Genomic DNA, 14980 nt, shown 5'->3' with positions numbered 1-14980 from the left:
TGGAGCACTCAGTTTCCATTCTCATGGCAGAGATGGGGAGGGATGAAGCAGACAAGAGCCTGAGAGCATTTACTCATTAAGTTCTGTCTGCCAGGAAGTTGGGAGTGTGCATTGGTCCAGCTGTTATAAAAGGCCCTCATTAAGTAACCACATTTCTCTTGTGTAAGTGCTTGTTTTTGGGAGGCTTTAGCCAATCGGAGACTGCAGCTCACAGACAAAGCATGTCGAGCTACCGTGATTTTTTTTAAAATAATGCGTGATTGTTAATCTTCTGAAAATTGTGTACAATCTCTTCAGATAAATTTGAGCAGCAGAGGTTCCCCAGCACTGGTGGTAGCAGAGTTACGGCTGTAAGACTTGGCCAGAAAGCCCATGCGGATCCTTGTGAGTAATATTTCTGATTCTTCTAAAGGGTGTTTGCAGCTGATAAACACAGGCAGGGAAATATTGCAGACGTTTGTTGCTGGCAATAAACCAGAGGGAGGCGGGTGGTGAGAGACAGTAGTGAAAACTATTGACCAGTTTTAAAATAACTTTCCTTCTAGACTTATGGAAGTAAGCATGGTTTTCTCTGAAGCTGTGTAATTAAGTATCTTCCCAACATGCTGATTTAAAAAAAAAAAAAAAAAGTGCTGAATTCAATTACAGGACTGTCAGGAGAACATAGATTTGGCCTGACAGTGAGATCAAAGGACCATCTAGTCACATGTACTGGTTTGGATTGGCCAGAAGTCGATGCCCAATATAAGAACAGGACAAGTGTACAGTGATATTTCCTCTCCTATATTTTCCTGGATTTCAGAAATCTGGAGGTCAGTTCTTTCCTGAGTCAGAAATTCCATTTTTATAGTACAACTGGATTTTTCTTTTCAGAATTTGCTAATTCAGTGTAACTGAAGACAATGGGTTGATTTGGGATCTGACTGACAGAAATCTAGTTGGTATTTGATATCTCGATTTAAACAAATTCTTCCACATAGCATTTTCATTAAAAATAAAAGAAAAAAAAAAAGGAGGAATCTATTTAGATGGAACTGAAGAGGGAAAAGCTTATATGGATTTACAGAAAACAGGATTTCCCCTCCTACTTCCTTGTGATCTATCTGGATGCAGTTCAGTCCATTAACAAAGCCTGAAGCTTTAATTCAGTCTACTGAAGTGGGAACCAGAATGTATTAGTTGAATGCTGAGCAGCCTGGAACAACTCTGTTATTCCTGCCGACCCTGGAAGGCATTTAAGTGCCATTGTATAGAGAAGGCAGCTCAAGTGCTGAGCTATGAGGGGAAATAAAGCTGTTGCCTATAGTGTGGATGCATTTACACTCACTCTTATGGGTGGCACAAAACTTTTCCTTAGAAAAATGCTGGACTAATGGAGATCACTTGGGAGAGCTTAAGTCACTGCTTAAAAACCTTAAAAAATGTAGTATGTAGATTTTTACAACCTATGAAGTTCTTGAGACCTGCTAAAGCATTTAGGTCTTTGCAGCCAGTAGATGAGGAGGTAACCATGAAAAGAAGTTATTTTTGTAGGATTTACAAAATTAGAGGCATATATGTGAAAAGCTATATTGAACTAAAAGGCACTCAACTGCAAAGCCAGATTTTAATGTTTTCATATTTCCTTCCTAAAGAGGGCAAAATGATAGGCCCATTTGCTTCAGTATAAATGCAACAGTGGTGAAAGATAAGCTGCAATCCCTCTTTTATACTTGCTTGCAGATTATTTAGACCTTAAAGCTGTTGCAGGAAGGGATGGGTGATGGCAGAGCAGGCTGCTTGCTGGGTACTCCATGGCTTCCCACTTCAGTTCTGCAGCCTGGCAAGACCTCTGTGCTTCAGAGTTGTCCAGAAACCAGGCAGACTTCCCAGGTGTTTGTAGTGTTTGCTCTTCATCTGAAAGTTATACAGGAGTCTTTACCCTTTATGGTTCTAGGGGCTGGCAGAGGGAGGTAACAGCCAATCTTGGGCATCGTGAGACAGGTTTTTCCCCAGATCATCAAATGAATGAATGAATGGATCTGGAGAGTTTACAGTATTGATCCATGGGAGACTATTACAGGTGCTACTACTAGAAATCCTTGAGTTTTGGGGGCTATTCTCTGGGCTGCTGACACTGACTGCTGTCAGGAGGATGCTGGTTCAAAGAAAGATGCTCCTAGTCCATGCAAGGCCTTTATTTGTGGTGTTTTCATAAGAACTAAAAAGTCAGCAAATGCAGAATTTACAATGTTATTTTTAAAGCAGTCTCTGGGACATGAAGTGGAACCTAAGCATATGTTAAAGTAGCCAAACAATACTTCTGATTTGTTACAGAGTAAAATGGATGCTATACACAAGCTGAAGATTTTTGTGATGTTTCTGTCTCTGGCCACTTTCACAGTCATGGTGATACTGAATGCTGGAAATGCCATTGGGAAATTCAAAGGTAATGCAAGCGAGTTGTCTTTGTTCAGATAGGTGAGTTGGATCTATTTGCCTTCCCATTGCTTCTCCAAGTACACCTTGATTGGAGAAAGATGGAATAGCTGGTGCATCCTCCAGGTGCTACAGGCAGGTGTCTAAGCCCCATCTGTTCCCTTGAAATCCAAGTAAACAGTCTTGTCCCTGGTGAACCTGCATCTAGTGGCAGGTGAAAGGCAGTCTGTGTGTGTGCTGCCCTTGTATCCCTGGTGGAAGCTGTTTGGGCTGCTGCTGTGGGTTTACAGAGGGCAGTGACTCTTGATTTAAACAGTACCCAGCTGAATGTGTCATAAATGGATGTGGTGCTTCTCTCTGTTCATGTGTAACTGGTTTGTCTGGCCCTGTGTAAGAAGGGAAGGTGCTCAGGGTTCCTCATAGGGGCAGGCACCCCATAGTGAGGTGTGTGAAGGCAAGCCAACTGTGGCACACAGCTTGTTTTCACCAAGGGCATCCTCTCATCTCCCTCAGATCCACTGAGGTGTGGGCTAAGCCCTGGGGAAGATTGCAGAGTGAGAAAATTAGCAGTCTTTCCCCATCCTTAGTATGTAGTAACACTTTTGCCTGCAATAACTTTCTTCACTGCAGGTCTGTTCAGGGCAACCCCTGGAAACATCTCGGCGAAGTACAACACTGACTTCACACCAGCTGGCTGGACGTTCCTCATCTGGAATGTCATCTATGCCTGGCAGCTTGCATGGCTTCTCTATGCCTTGTCAGGGATCTGTCGAAGGTATTTTATCTGCTTATGGTATAAATGAGGGACATGGCTCTTCCTTTTTGTAACTCAGTCTCTTACCCCACTTTTCTGGGACTTTCAGTTGGAGTAAACCCACTGCCATTCCTCTTGACATGCTGAAGCTCTTCCTGGAGTATCTTTTAGACTCAGTATACAAAGCTGGGAAGTAGCTTGGAGTCGTATGTGAAATGCTCTAATGTGTGGACAGGTTACAAAGCAAGTAAACCATTCTGTGAGACCTGATTTCCACTGATTCCCCCTGATTCATGTGATCTGGTAGTGTCACCCAGTAGCTGCACTTACAGCTAGATACTAGGAATCCATGGGGGCAAAGCTAATGAATTGTGAAGCTAACGCTTTGAGTTTATTTGCTGCTAGAGATCAGAGAATTGGCTTTGGGAAGTCTCTTGGGTTGTTGAACTAGACTTGAAGTTTTTCCTGAGGCTGTGAGATCAATAACTGCTTCATGCAGTACTGTGCAATATCTGTAATATTGTGATGTCTTCTGTAGGTTAGACTTAGATTGCAGCTCTTTTGTCAAGGGAGACCATGGACTGCTTATTTTGAGTCTTGTGTATCTGCTGTTTTCATATGACTTGTAAGAAGCTGTTCGGTTGCTGGCTAACACTGAAGGTTGAGAGAAGAATGAAGTATGTGTTTGTACAAGGGTGACAAAGTCCATATACACATGTATGCCTGCACATACAAAATATGTATGCACATATGGACTCATACTATGATTCTATAAGCCTTTTTCCCTGGGAACTGGGCTAAAATCCCATGACCATGGCACTGCTACCACCACTAGTGGCACAAGTCTTGCAACATCTATGGAACAGTCCTAAAGCCATGATGGTGCAGAGAGCAGCAAGAAGTTTTGTACCATGGGACAATGTCCTGAATGGGGAAAGCCACAGATATTTTCTTTTGTGTCAGAGAAGGATGCAGAGGAGAAAGCAGTCTGATTTAAGCCGAAATGTTTAACTCTAGCATAGAGTCCTTGTTAGTATGAAGAAAATGAGACGAGGAAAGTTTAGTTGGTCAATGCAAGCATTGTTTTCCTGTCTCTGTATCTGCTTTTTTCCTGGCAGGAGTGAACTTGGGTGTGTCTACATAAAGCCAGACTTGCTGCCAATACCTTTTTATGTGGTGTGGATTCTGAATAATGGCCTCAATGTTGGATGGCTGTTTCTGTGGGACTGGGAGTAAGTTGCCTTTTGTTACAAATGCTTTCTAACCCTCTTGTTGAAACTATACCCCAATAGCTCATTTCGCATTTTCCTGTATGTGTGTGAACGCTTAATCACACCTGTAGAACTCTGACAGGCCTTGGCAAAAAGCAGCCTTCATAAAAGTCTGGGGTTATGATGTTTTTGTCTTGCTCATGAGGTGGATCAGTTATTGGAGTCTAAGATCCCCTCAAAACTAGTGTTCTGTGGGGTTTTTTCCTCCACAGGAAAAAGCCATGCCTCTCTTCGTCAATGCAGTTAAGCTCCTTGCCTTGGATTGTTTTCATAATTATGGTCACATGAAGGGCTTATAATAGCACTGCTGTCAGGAGGTGAAGAAATCAATTGCAGTCAGGAAAATAACTTTGTGGTTAATAGAATAAAACAACAGTATGTTAAAATGAGGGCTACATGTAGTGATTACCTGTATTAAAGGCTGATTAACTTAAAGTCAGTAGAGGCCAGACACCAAAGCTATGAATTAAGGCATTGTGACACCACTGGAAAAAATGTATTGTATGCTGTGTGCATGTATTCTTTGTCCTAGGTACCTCCTCCCAGCCCTGGTGTTCCTGGCCGCCCTCACTCTTACTACATATGCTGCTCTCTTCATTTCACACCGAGCATTGAGCACCTATTCCTCCTGGTTTGTGAAGGGTCACAAAGCTGAGCTCTGGCTCATCCGCATCCTAGTAGGTGGCAACTGGTAACCTGTGCTGTTGGTAAATGGTAAAAAACAAAACAAACCAAAAACCCGTGATGAAGGCTTCAAAAGTGAAAGATTCAATGACAGGGAGATGGGTAAAGGAAGTTTTCTGCCCTGACTTTAACTTTTGCCTGCTGCAGGTACACACAGGCTTAATTACACTTCAGTGTCCTAGTAGACATCATGGCAATGATTCAGAGCAAGATACATCCTTTGTATTCCTCCAGCTACTACAGAATTAAGTTTTCAGTGATATATGAAACTTCAACCCAGAGTTTTGTTTGGGGTGGGGAGAAGAATATTTATGGCAGAGAAAGAAGCAATGTCCCTGGTATCAGACTATAAAAAAATTATTATATGGGGAAGTGTACATAGCTCAAGGTTTCACATGGAGCTGCCTGCTTGAGTTTTGCCAAATTCTGGAAGAAAATTACTTTGCTGCTGTCTCTGAGAAGAGTAGGTGTTTGCTTGGCAAGCTGCACAGAGAAAATAAGATAAGCATATTCATACTTCATCACTCCTTGATTCCCTCCTCGTTCCTTTCTCCTAGCTCAAACCCACTACCCCCAAACCTTCCCTCCCCATCCAAGACACCTCACACTGTAGTTCCTCCTATGATGGCTGTGTGTGCTTTAACCATCTTTGGTTCCTTGGCTTGATGCTGCCATTGCTCAGTGAGAAAGCGGGTCAGCTGAAAAAGTACATCAAAGAAGCTGGGAGGGTCTCCAGTGAAGGAGGAGTCTGCACAGAGAAGTTCCTCCTGATGCCAGAAATGTCTCTAAATTTCTTGGCACAAACCGGGAGTGGGGTCTGTTCTTCACACCCTTGTATCTCGGTTCCTGAGACACCAGTATAACACAGGGAACCGTGAACAGCTGGACTCCCCGTCGTCACTCAGGGGTGACTCCAGCCCTTGATATTGCCTGCTACAGGCTCTGTGTTGCAAAGATGTTTGCTGGGAGGTTGCTGAGATGGGAAAAAAAAACCAAATCAAAACTGTTCTCTGCCAGTTACAGCAGCCTGCAACAACTGGGCTCGGCAGCCACAGACTGTGTGCATGGGAAGCCCCTGCTGGGGTTGCAGGCTTTGTACAGGGAATTCTGCAGCTGCTACCAGAGTGGATCTCTGGGGACTTTGGGGACTCCAAGGCCTCAACTCCTCTCCATGTTGAGGGACTTTCCCTGCAGCTAGGTCCAGAAGACTGGCTTAACTGCCCCAGCATCTATGGGTCACAAAAGGCAAGCAAGAATTACCATTTTTATCACCGCTTGTCATCTTGCTGTGTGGCAGGTCCAGAATGGGCTGGCGCTGTATGCAACATGGACCACCATCGCCACTCTGCTGAACTTTGCTGTTGTGTTGATCTACAAGTGGAATGTGTCCAATGAGAGAGCAACAACTGCTTCTCTAAGCATCCTTGCTCTCGGCCTAGTAATATGGTAAGCAACCTCATGGGTTCCCACCAAGCCTGAAAGACCCCTTCTACCTCTCACAAATGAGTTGGATCATCTGCCTCCATTCATAATCTGTCCCTGTACCAGCACAAAGGCCTCTGTTGCAATTCACAGCAGATGATCAGGGAGCCTCAGCAGAACTTTTCTTCCCTGAGCCTCAACAATGTAAATAAGCATATGCTGTGGGTGAGGAACAGGTTGCTGTGACTTGTATGAGCCCAACGTGCCCTAGGTTTGCAGGTGAAGGCTTGGTCTAAACTTAACCTTAGATATTTTGTTCATCTTCTGAATTTTGGTATATTAACCATTTTGGACTCTGCAAACTGGCCTGCGGGGGGGGAGAGGGGAGGAAAACACAAAACCACACTTTGTCCAATTCCTTTCTTTAAACTTTCTATGGTAAAAAAAAAAAATGTACAGAGAAAAACTTACTTGGGTCATTCTCTTTCTTTACAGGTTTTATCTAGAAAACTTCTTTTTTGACAAGTATGTCTGCTATAACATTACAATCTATCCAGTGGTCATAATAGCTCTGACTGGCAGTGCATGGAAGAACTTCTCATTTTCATCCTCAAAGACAAACAGCATTTTTATAGGTAAAACTCTTTGGCTGTTTCCAAATCTTGCAGAAGGCAGCCAGTGAACACTTCCCCATCTTTCCTGTGGATTGGGGCAGAAAGGCAGACTTGCCTCTAGAGAAGTATTACTTATAAAAAGCAGAACTAAGGATTTATTAGAAAGCAATCATTTTGCAAAGTAAAGACCAGAGCAGAAATCACTGCCTGTGAGCCTTGCAGCTGGATTCAAACCTTGTGTTGCCTCAAGTTCACTTCCCAGTACAACATGGATGCCCTACAATTCTCCATCATCAGTTTGGGTTCTCTGCTGGTATTATAGCTCCCTCTGATGCAAGGTGGGCCAAAGAGCAGGGCTCGAATGAAGGCTGTGGGCTTCCATCTGCCCTATATCATGTGGGATATAGAAGCAGTGCATAGGTTTCTGAACCAAGGAGGGATTGTATCTAAATTTCACAGTGGGGAAAAAAAAAAGCCACCAAACCTGCACATGCTCCCCTCCTGTGCTGAGCTGGGGCTAGCCTTAACGAGTTTTACTGGGATTATTTGGTCACTGTAGCTAAGTGTAGTCACCCATTGTAAAAGGGCTTAAGCTGTCTGAATACTGCATAATCGCAGCAAAAGCTATGCCAGTTTGAGTACTTTTATCCTGGCATGAAAGGGACTGAGCTGTGTGAACTCTGAGTCCTGCTGTAGCGGTTTTAGATGCCTGTTCCCACCACAGTGTCAGCAGAAGGGAGCATGTTGCCACCCTTCAGCCTTCCCACTGCCACGTACTAGTGGCTAAAGCTAATTTCTGGACTGGCACCACCATCTCAGCCACTCCAGTACATACATGTTCCCTTTTGCTGTAAGGGCAGATGGAGTCTGTTAACGTCTAAAATCACCCAGCACGATTTAGCAGAGCTTGTCTGCCAAAGGCATTAGGGTGCTGGAGACTCATCTCCTGATGGTTACAGCCACCAGGAACGCAAAGATATGTGTCATCTCTGGCAGACAGCAGTGCTCCTGCAGTGGGTGCATTTCTACCAGCAAAACTCTATTCTTAGTGGTTCAGCTTGTTTGGCTGTTAGGGCAAGAATGTGCTTTTCCCAAACCTAGTGCATGTTTCTTTATATAGTTAAAGTATTCTTGGAGTGTTTTGATAATGCAAAGTGTTTTATTCCTGTGTCTGTAAAGCCTCTGCCTTTTAGACATGCCTTGACCTGGAAGCATTGGGTAAGTATGACTGGATAGCAGTGAAACTCTGAACTCTGTGAAATACAACTGTGGGGAGTAATGAAGGGAGGTATTTTTGTCTCTTTCCCTGAATGCCCCTTGTACTGGGAGCTGGGGTGCGACAAGAGGCACTGGCTTTCTCTCTTGTAATAACATGCTTTTGTGTTTCTTTCCTAGTTGTGCTGCTGGCAGTGACTTGTTTAATCTTTGCTGTTCGTCTGGGAATAGTCATGTGGAGACACTGTAAGAGACCGCTGGAAGCAGCAGAAGCCTTGGATGCATCGGGCACAGTAGCCTGAGACCTCTGGCATGATGTGGCAGATATTTTTAAATGAAAAAGGAATTGGGCATACTGCATCTGTTGATCCTTCCCTCCAGTATTGATGGCCTTATGTTCTCTCATTTTTTATCTTTCCATTCCAAATGAGGATGGCTTGTGTCTGCAAACCTGTCCTGCCCCTATGTTCCCTCAGATTGGCTAGTGACACCCCCCTCTCCCAGAGTCTGCACCCACCTTAATTTGTTTTGAGTCTGAATCAGTGCAGGAGAAGGTCCTTCAGCTGAACAGCCCTGTGCACATTTGAGGTTTGCACAGACAGTTGTTAATATTCTTTCCTTCAGGTTTAGTTTTTCCTGAAGTGCAGCTCTGAGTTGTCCATGGCAAGGAGAGATCTGTCACTTCTTTGGCCATTCAGTGCTGTGAGCAGATCTGTGGGCAACTGCACCCTTTTCTGCTTCTCTTGATCATGATGGGAGCAGATATTACAGCTCGAGAGAGAGCTGACACTGCCAAGATGTGTTTGATATCTAAGAGGGGAGGAGGAGTGACTGAATGCTTCTGACACAATTGCAAGTCTTTGACCTATTTCAGCTTATTGCAGCTCTAGAAAACTGAAGCTGCATTAACTTTTCAGCACACAGTAAGGTATCTGGGTCTCTGCCCTGTTTTTTTCCTGGAATTCTTGGTTAGGTTAGTCACTGTGTCAGTGTTTCTGTCAGATGTTCTGTCACTTGTGCTGCTCCTGCTCTGCCTGTAAGACAGACGGGATCTGGGTCAGGCAGGAGCAGTGGGTTTCCTTTCCTCCAGCTGTGCAGAGCCAGCAGTGCACAGCTTGTGCTGGCTGGATGCCTCCTGCTGGAGGGTGGCTTGTAGCCACTCTGGCAGGAGGTTAGATGTAGAGGAGATGATACCTGATCTGGGGCCGAGGCCTGCTGCTTCAAAAAAAAAAAACCCGAAATCTTTATCTTTTTATATATATATATTTGAACCAACAGTTCATCCTGGATCAATACTTTCTCATGTGGCTTCATCACTTCAGTTGGTATTAGGAAGCCTAGAAGTGGATGGACTGAACTGTCAGACCACTGCCTCTGTTCTCTGTGCCTACTACAGAGTTGATGGTGCCTCACTGGTGTTTGGAAGGTGTTTTCTATGCGTCAGGTACTTTCAGGTGCTGAATATCTTGCAATACTATTACAAAAGTAAATTCTTCTAAAATAACATCTACCATTATTAATATTTAACAAAGAACAAAGTTACTATGATGCAATTCCTCTTGTTATTCTGTTATGTTTTATTATATTTTCAAATAAATTGGCTAATTCCACTACCCTTCTACTAACTCTGTAAATTATCTAAAGCCTTTGCCTGAGTTCCCACCTCACTTGTGTCCTGGGTCCTGCAGTGACCCTGGTCCCTTGCTGGGGTGCTCCTGGGTGTAGCTGCTTCCACCAATGTGCCTTCATCAACCTTAGAGGCAAAGACTTGGGTAATGCAGATTCCTGTGTATGACTTAACCTCCTCTCCCCAGCACCCTGTTCATTAAGCTTCTGTTTTGTGAATTCTCAGCAGCTTCTCCATAAGCTGCCTTCTTTAATATAGTGTTAAATCCACTGGCATGTGGATTAAGGGGTCCAGGCAAGGTGAATACTTGGTGTGAGGCTCTGCAACAGTTAATACATGGAAGCCCTGGAAGGTTTTGCCTCCTCCCAAGCAAGAGCTCTGAAAACAGCTCCAGGACCAGGATAGATGCCCTGCCTTTCCACAGGATGTTGAAGAAAGCCTTCAGGGACTTTCTCAGTGTCTGTACTTCATGCCTGCCCTGGCCAAATGACTAGAAACTGTACCACAGGATACAATTAATGTATTAATTAGCTGGGGAGAGTGGACAGGGCTTCTGCAGAGGGAAGTCATGTCTCACAAACCTTTTTGTTCTCTGCAGGAGTCAAAAAGCAGATAGAGATGAGCAGTTTTGTGTTGCCACTGGCTTCTAAAGGTCAGGTGCTATGGCATAAAAGGCACTGTCCTCCCATAGATGATTAAAGCTGGTAAATACAAAGGGTGTTTCTCTCCAGGAAGGGAGGTTGCTGATGGCATCTGTTGTTAGACATGGGCTGGATAATGTAGTCATTAAAAACAGAGGGATAGTTTGTTGGGTAGTTATTTAGGATGCTAAAGGAGAAGGTTGATTTGGGAATTGCAAAAAGCTCTTATGAAACTGAAAGTGGACAGTGTCAATGATGGATGAATGTCATTGTAGGTATGTACTGACGACTGTGCTTTACCTTGCAAGTGACATGCTTGGGTACAAGAGCTTGGAGCTATGCTAGCCATTCTCACCTAAATATTTCCACATCTGGCAGCATTAGAGGCAAACCATATATCAGGGATGTTTAGGAGTAAAAATGAGAACACCCTTGTGCCTCTCTAAAGCTACAGTGCACCCACATCTCGAGGGGTTTGTGTAGTTCTGGTCCTTGCACTTCCAGGAGGTTATTAGGGGTTTGGGAAAGGTTTGGAGAAGAGCAATGGCATCAGGGAGCATGATGTCTCCATGCCCATCCCTGCATACAATAGCAGAGGAGCAGCTCAGGCAAGAAGGCATGTGAACCCCTTTCCTGTGGCTGTCTTGCTGTGTGTGGCGCAGGGCTGGGCACTGCTCTTCACTCTGCTCTTTCCACCCCAAAACGAGCTGCAAGGAGACTCTCAAAGGCCGTTTTCTGAGTGGTGGTGAGGTGCTGCAACAGCACTCAGTTAATCTTTTGCAGACATGCCTCGGAGAAAGTCCCTGGAAACTGCCCTGAAATGATTAGGCTGAGCTAGACCCAAGCCTCATTTGGCCACCCACAAATAAGCTCCTGGTCACCTAAACCTTCTCCAAGCACTATTTCCCTGGAGCTGGAGCAGGCAGGAGTTCCCACAGCTGTTCCAGCACACAGAGCTCCAAACAGCTTTGGGAAAAGTCATTTTCCCTTGCATCTGCAGCAGGAACGAGAGACTAAAAATACTCTGCCCTTTTTTCTCTTAACTGGGGTGGGAAGAAACAGATGAAAAATAAGTGTGAACCTTTCTCTTCCAGACTTGGGGGTAAAGATAGACTTGAGGCTGTTTAAGGGGGCTTTTTGGTGTTTGTCGTTGGGGGGTTTTTGTTTCTTGTTTGTTTTATTTTGGTGGGTTTTTTTTTTTTTTTGGTTGATGGTGTTGGTTGCGTTTTTTGTTTGTCTTTGGTTTTGTTTTTTTCCTGAAATGCCTTATTTTCATTTGGTTTCAAAAACCACTGATATGCGATTTTGCCCACAGGAGATTTTTCTTTCAGCAAAGCTGTTTCATTAAGTTGGAAGCCTGCCAACTTTTTAGCGAAAATAATCAGTTCAGCCTTTGTTTCCATGAGTGATTGTAGGATTTGGGTGAATTTTACCAGATTTAAAATTTCTTGGAAAGCTGGTGACCTTAAGAATGCAGAGCCTGTAAAATTAGTTTTGTTTCTGAAAATATGATTCAGTGCCCTGGCAAATGCTCATAAGTCTCATAGCCCAGCCCAGGGTGTGACCTGAGTCCCCTGGGCCACCTCAGCTCCCCATGGTGCTGGCGAAGCCAGGCATGACATGGTTCTCAGGGCATGAAGGTGTACCTTGCTTTCTGATACCAAAACCTGGATTTACACTTGTCGTTCTCTGAAGGGATTTGCTCTGTGGCTAAATGGGAACATAGAGAAAAGCAGAGTGACCTTAGTGCTGAGTTGAGGGGGGGTTGGGGACATCTCCTTCCCCTGGCTGGGGCCAGCTCCTGCCCAGGCTCCCTCCTGCTCTGTGACTGGCAGCTTCCATGCCAGGCTGACCCATCAGTTTAGCAATATTTTCTCCAGAAGGCTGTATCAGCTGGGCTGGATGTTACTGAAGCTGTAAGACAGGTTTTTTTCAGTAAAAGTTCCTGGGAAAATTCGGTTTGGAAGAAGTTGTGGGTCAGGGCAAATATGTATTTGAACTGAGAGTGCAGACATGTTGATTCAAAAGGAATTTAAAAAAATAGGGCTGTAAGGCCCTGGATTAGGTTCTCATTAAAGCCCATGTGGCTTCCAGAGGAAAACATGCCTCATTTCTTGGATTAGGGTTCAGCTGTCTCTTCCTCAGCCACTATGAGAGCAGAGGAGATGGTGGGATCAGGGCAGGCTTCCTTTTGACACCTTCCACCAGCAGCGGCATGCTCTGGGTGGTGCTCCCCGGAGCCTGTCCTGCTCTTGGCTATGGAGCTTAGACAGAGTACAGGCAAGAGGTTCTCCTCCTGGGCTCCCAAAAACCAGATCACCCAGGCAGAGGAGAGGTGGTGTTACAGCCTAATTTGTCTGTGGCTTGATGTCAGCCTCAGTACTAATTACTTTATATTGAAGCATCTGTGAAGAGGAATGATAAATAAAGTTGAGTCTGCTGGAGAGCTGTTACACTGTGATGCAAAGCAGAAGGCAGGGTTGCTTTTCATCTGCAATTGGGAACAGTTTTGCAAACCCATGGCCTGGCTGCAGCCAGGGGCAATTGGCATAGTGAGATATGGGCAGTGATGCAAAGATAGGGGTGCAAGTGACACAAGCCACACTTGCCACCACCGCCGCCAGCAGGGAAACATGGATGACACTCTTGCTGGTGCTGAAGAAGCATTGGCCTTGGAGAGGAAACACAAAGTAGGCTGGCTTGAAACATGGCACTGTGAACACTCGTCCTCTGGAGCTGGAATAAATCCAGCCCTTGCTGACTGTGCCTCTGTTTTGTTATGTGTAAAGCAGAAATGAACAGGACAAACCTCTCTGTGGAGGACTGTGAAGATCTCCAGTTAAAAGTGCCAAATACATATGACAATAATCAAAGATGTTAGTGCCCTTTGCTATGTACACAGTCTAAACATGCTTGGGCCATCCCAGGCTCTTTGAAAACTGTTAGATGTTTTCAAGCTAAATATTTATTTTATCTGCGTAGAGCTGGGACAGCCCCATGGCAGGAGGTTAGCTCAGCTCCCTCTGTCAGAGGCATCTCAGCAAAGAGTTGCAGGCTCTGGCAGCACTCATGCATGGGCTGAACATGTGGGAAAAAATGCTGGAGCAACCCAAGAGCCTGACCTTGGCAGAGCCAGGATACCAGCCAGAGCATGTGTTGGCTGTATGATAGCTCAATGGGCGTTATTCCCCACTGGAAACTTTGACTCAAAACCCTTGAATAGCCACACAAATATGCTGTATTTTCTCCCTCCTCTTTGTGAAGAGAGGGTCCTGAAGCCCTTAGCCCAGGCAGCTGGTAAAATATGGTGTTCAACCAACCTAGAAGGGATGTTGCCTGCCAAGGATGGGACCAGTCAGGGTTAGGGAGCTCTGGAAGTGACAGTGATGTTAGCTGGTAACTTAGTTTCTCTCGATGTTTTAATAAAAACTTTTTTTTTTTAAAAAAAAAGCATTACTAGAAAGCACTTCGCTTCAGTGACCCATGGCATGAATTGTTTTCATCCAAGAAAGAAAAAAAACTCTGTGCCTGTGGTTGCTATTGCTTCCCCAGCAACAACGCATTTTTTGCGACATATTTTGCAGGAACAGAATAAAGGAATAATTTGCTATGAGTTGGCCACAGGGCTGAGCGAGGAGCAGGGAGATTGAGCAGAGACATCCAAGAGCTGTGCCAGAATGGCACAGGAGCCAGAGTTTGATCTTCCTTGCCCTGATGCTTTGCCTTAAGCCCATTAAAAATGGCATGGAGAAAATGTTTGTGTGCTTTGGTCCCTGCCAAAAGTGCAGTCTCCTGGGAGACCCACCATGTGTCCTCTCATTCAGGGGGCACCTTGCCCCTTGCAAATGTGTTTCTTTCCCATCCTACTACCCTTAGCAGGAGGAAGTTCCCACCAGGCACAGCCATGGACTTGGTGTGAAAAGTCCCATCAGACAAAAGCTCATCCCAGATGCCTTTAAAGAAGACTAGAAATCATAAGGAGACGCCCACTGCATGCCTGATAACAACAGCAGGGGCAAAGTTGTGGTCTGTTTCCAGCATACCCTTATATTTTTCATCTTTGTGAAGTGGAAGTGCTGGAAGAGAGCAGTGATGGGTTTTGCACCTATCTCCTGGCAGGGTCAGGAGATGGTCACCACCATGGTCATCATGTAGCCATCACCTGGGTCTATGGGAGTCAGAGTGATGGGTTTTGGGGAGTCCTGGCACTCTGCAACGTCTCTAGACCAGAAGAGCAGGATTATCCCTGTTCGCAGGAAGGTTGTGTGGTTTTGCACTGGGAGCTCAGGAATAGTGCAGGCATAGCTGTGCAGTTTTAAAAATGTGATGAGTGC

General features: G+C 44.9%; 1 protein-coding gene across 1 annotated transcript; it reads left to right on the top strand.

Annotated features, from left to right (window-relative positions):
- The first annotated feature begins 224 nt into the window (after positions 1–224).
- LOC135987700 (uncharacterized) lies at positions 225–8901 on the top strand. Its single transcript, XM_065632769.1, has 8 exons — positions 225–384; positions 2317–2428; positions 3049–3193; positions 4291–4404; positions 4976–5120; positions 6425–6573; positions 7045–7184; positions 8559–8901. Exons 1-8 carry the CDS (start codon positions 373–375, stop codon positions 8678–8680), a joined length of 939 nt encoding a protein of 312 aa, XP_065488841.1. The 5' UTR covers positions 225–372; the 3' UTR covers positions 8681–8901.
- Positions 8902–14980: the final 6079 nt, after the last annotated feature.

The sequence above is a fragment of the Caloenas nicobarica genome, chromosome 3 (genome assembly GCF_036013445.1).
Source record: "Caloenas nicobarica isolate bCalNic1 chromosome 3, bCalNic1.hap1, whole genome shotgun sequence".
NCBI lineage: Eukaryota > Metazoa > Chordata > Aves > Columbiformes > Columbidae > Caloenas > Caloenas nicobarica.
The sequence above is the reverse complement of the archived record's forward strand: the minus strand, read 5'-3'. Positions and strand labels throughout refer to the sequence as shown.

Bases quoted from the DNA above. Each gene is read 5' to 3' on its own strand.
- LOC135987700 (XM_065632769.1), top strand. The intron at 5,121-6,424 runs GTAGGTGGCAAC...GCTGTGTGGCAG, and splicing joins TCTGGCTCATCCGCATCCTA to GTCCAGAATGGGCTGGCGCT. The intron at 7,185-8,558 runs GTAAAACTCTTT...TTTCTTTCCTAG, and splicing joins GACAAACAGCATTTTTATAG to TTGTGCTGCTGGCAGTGACT.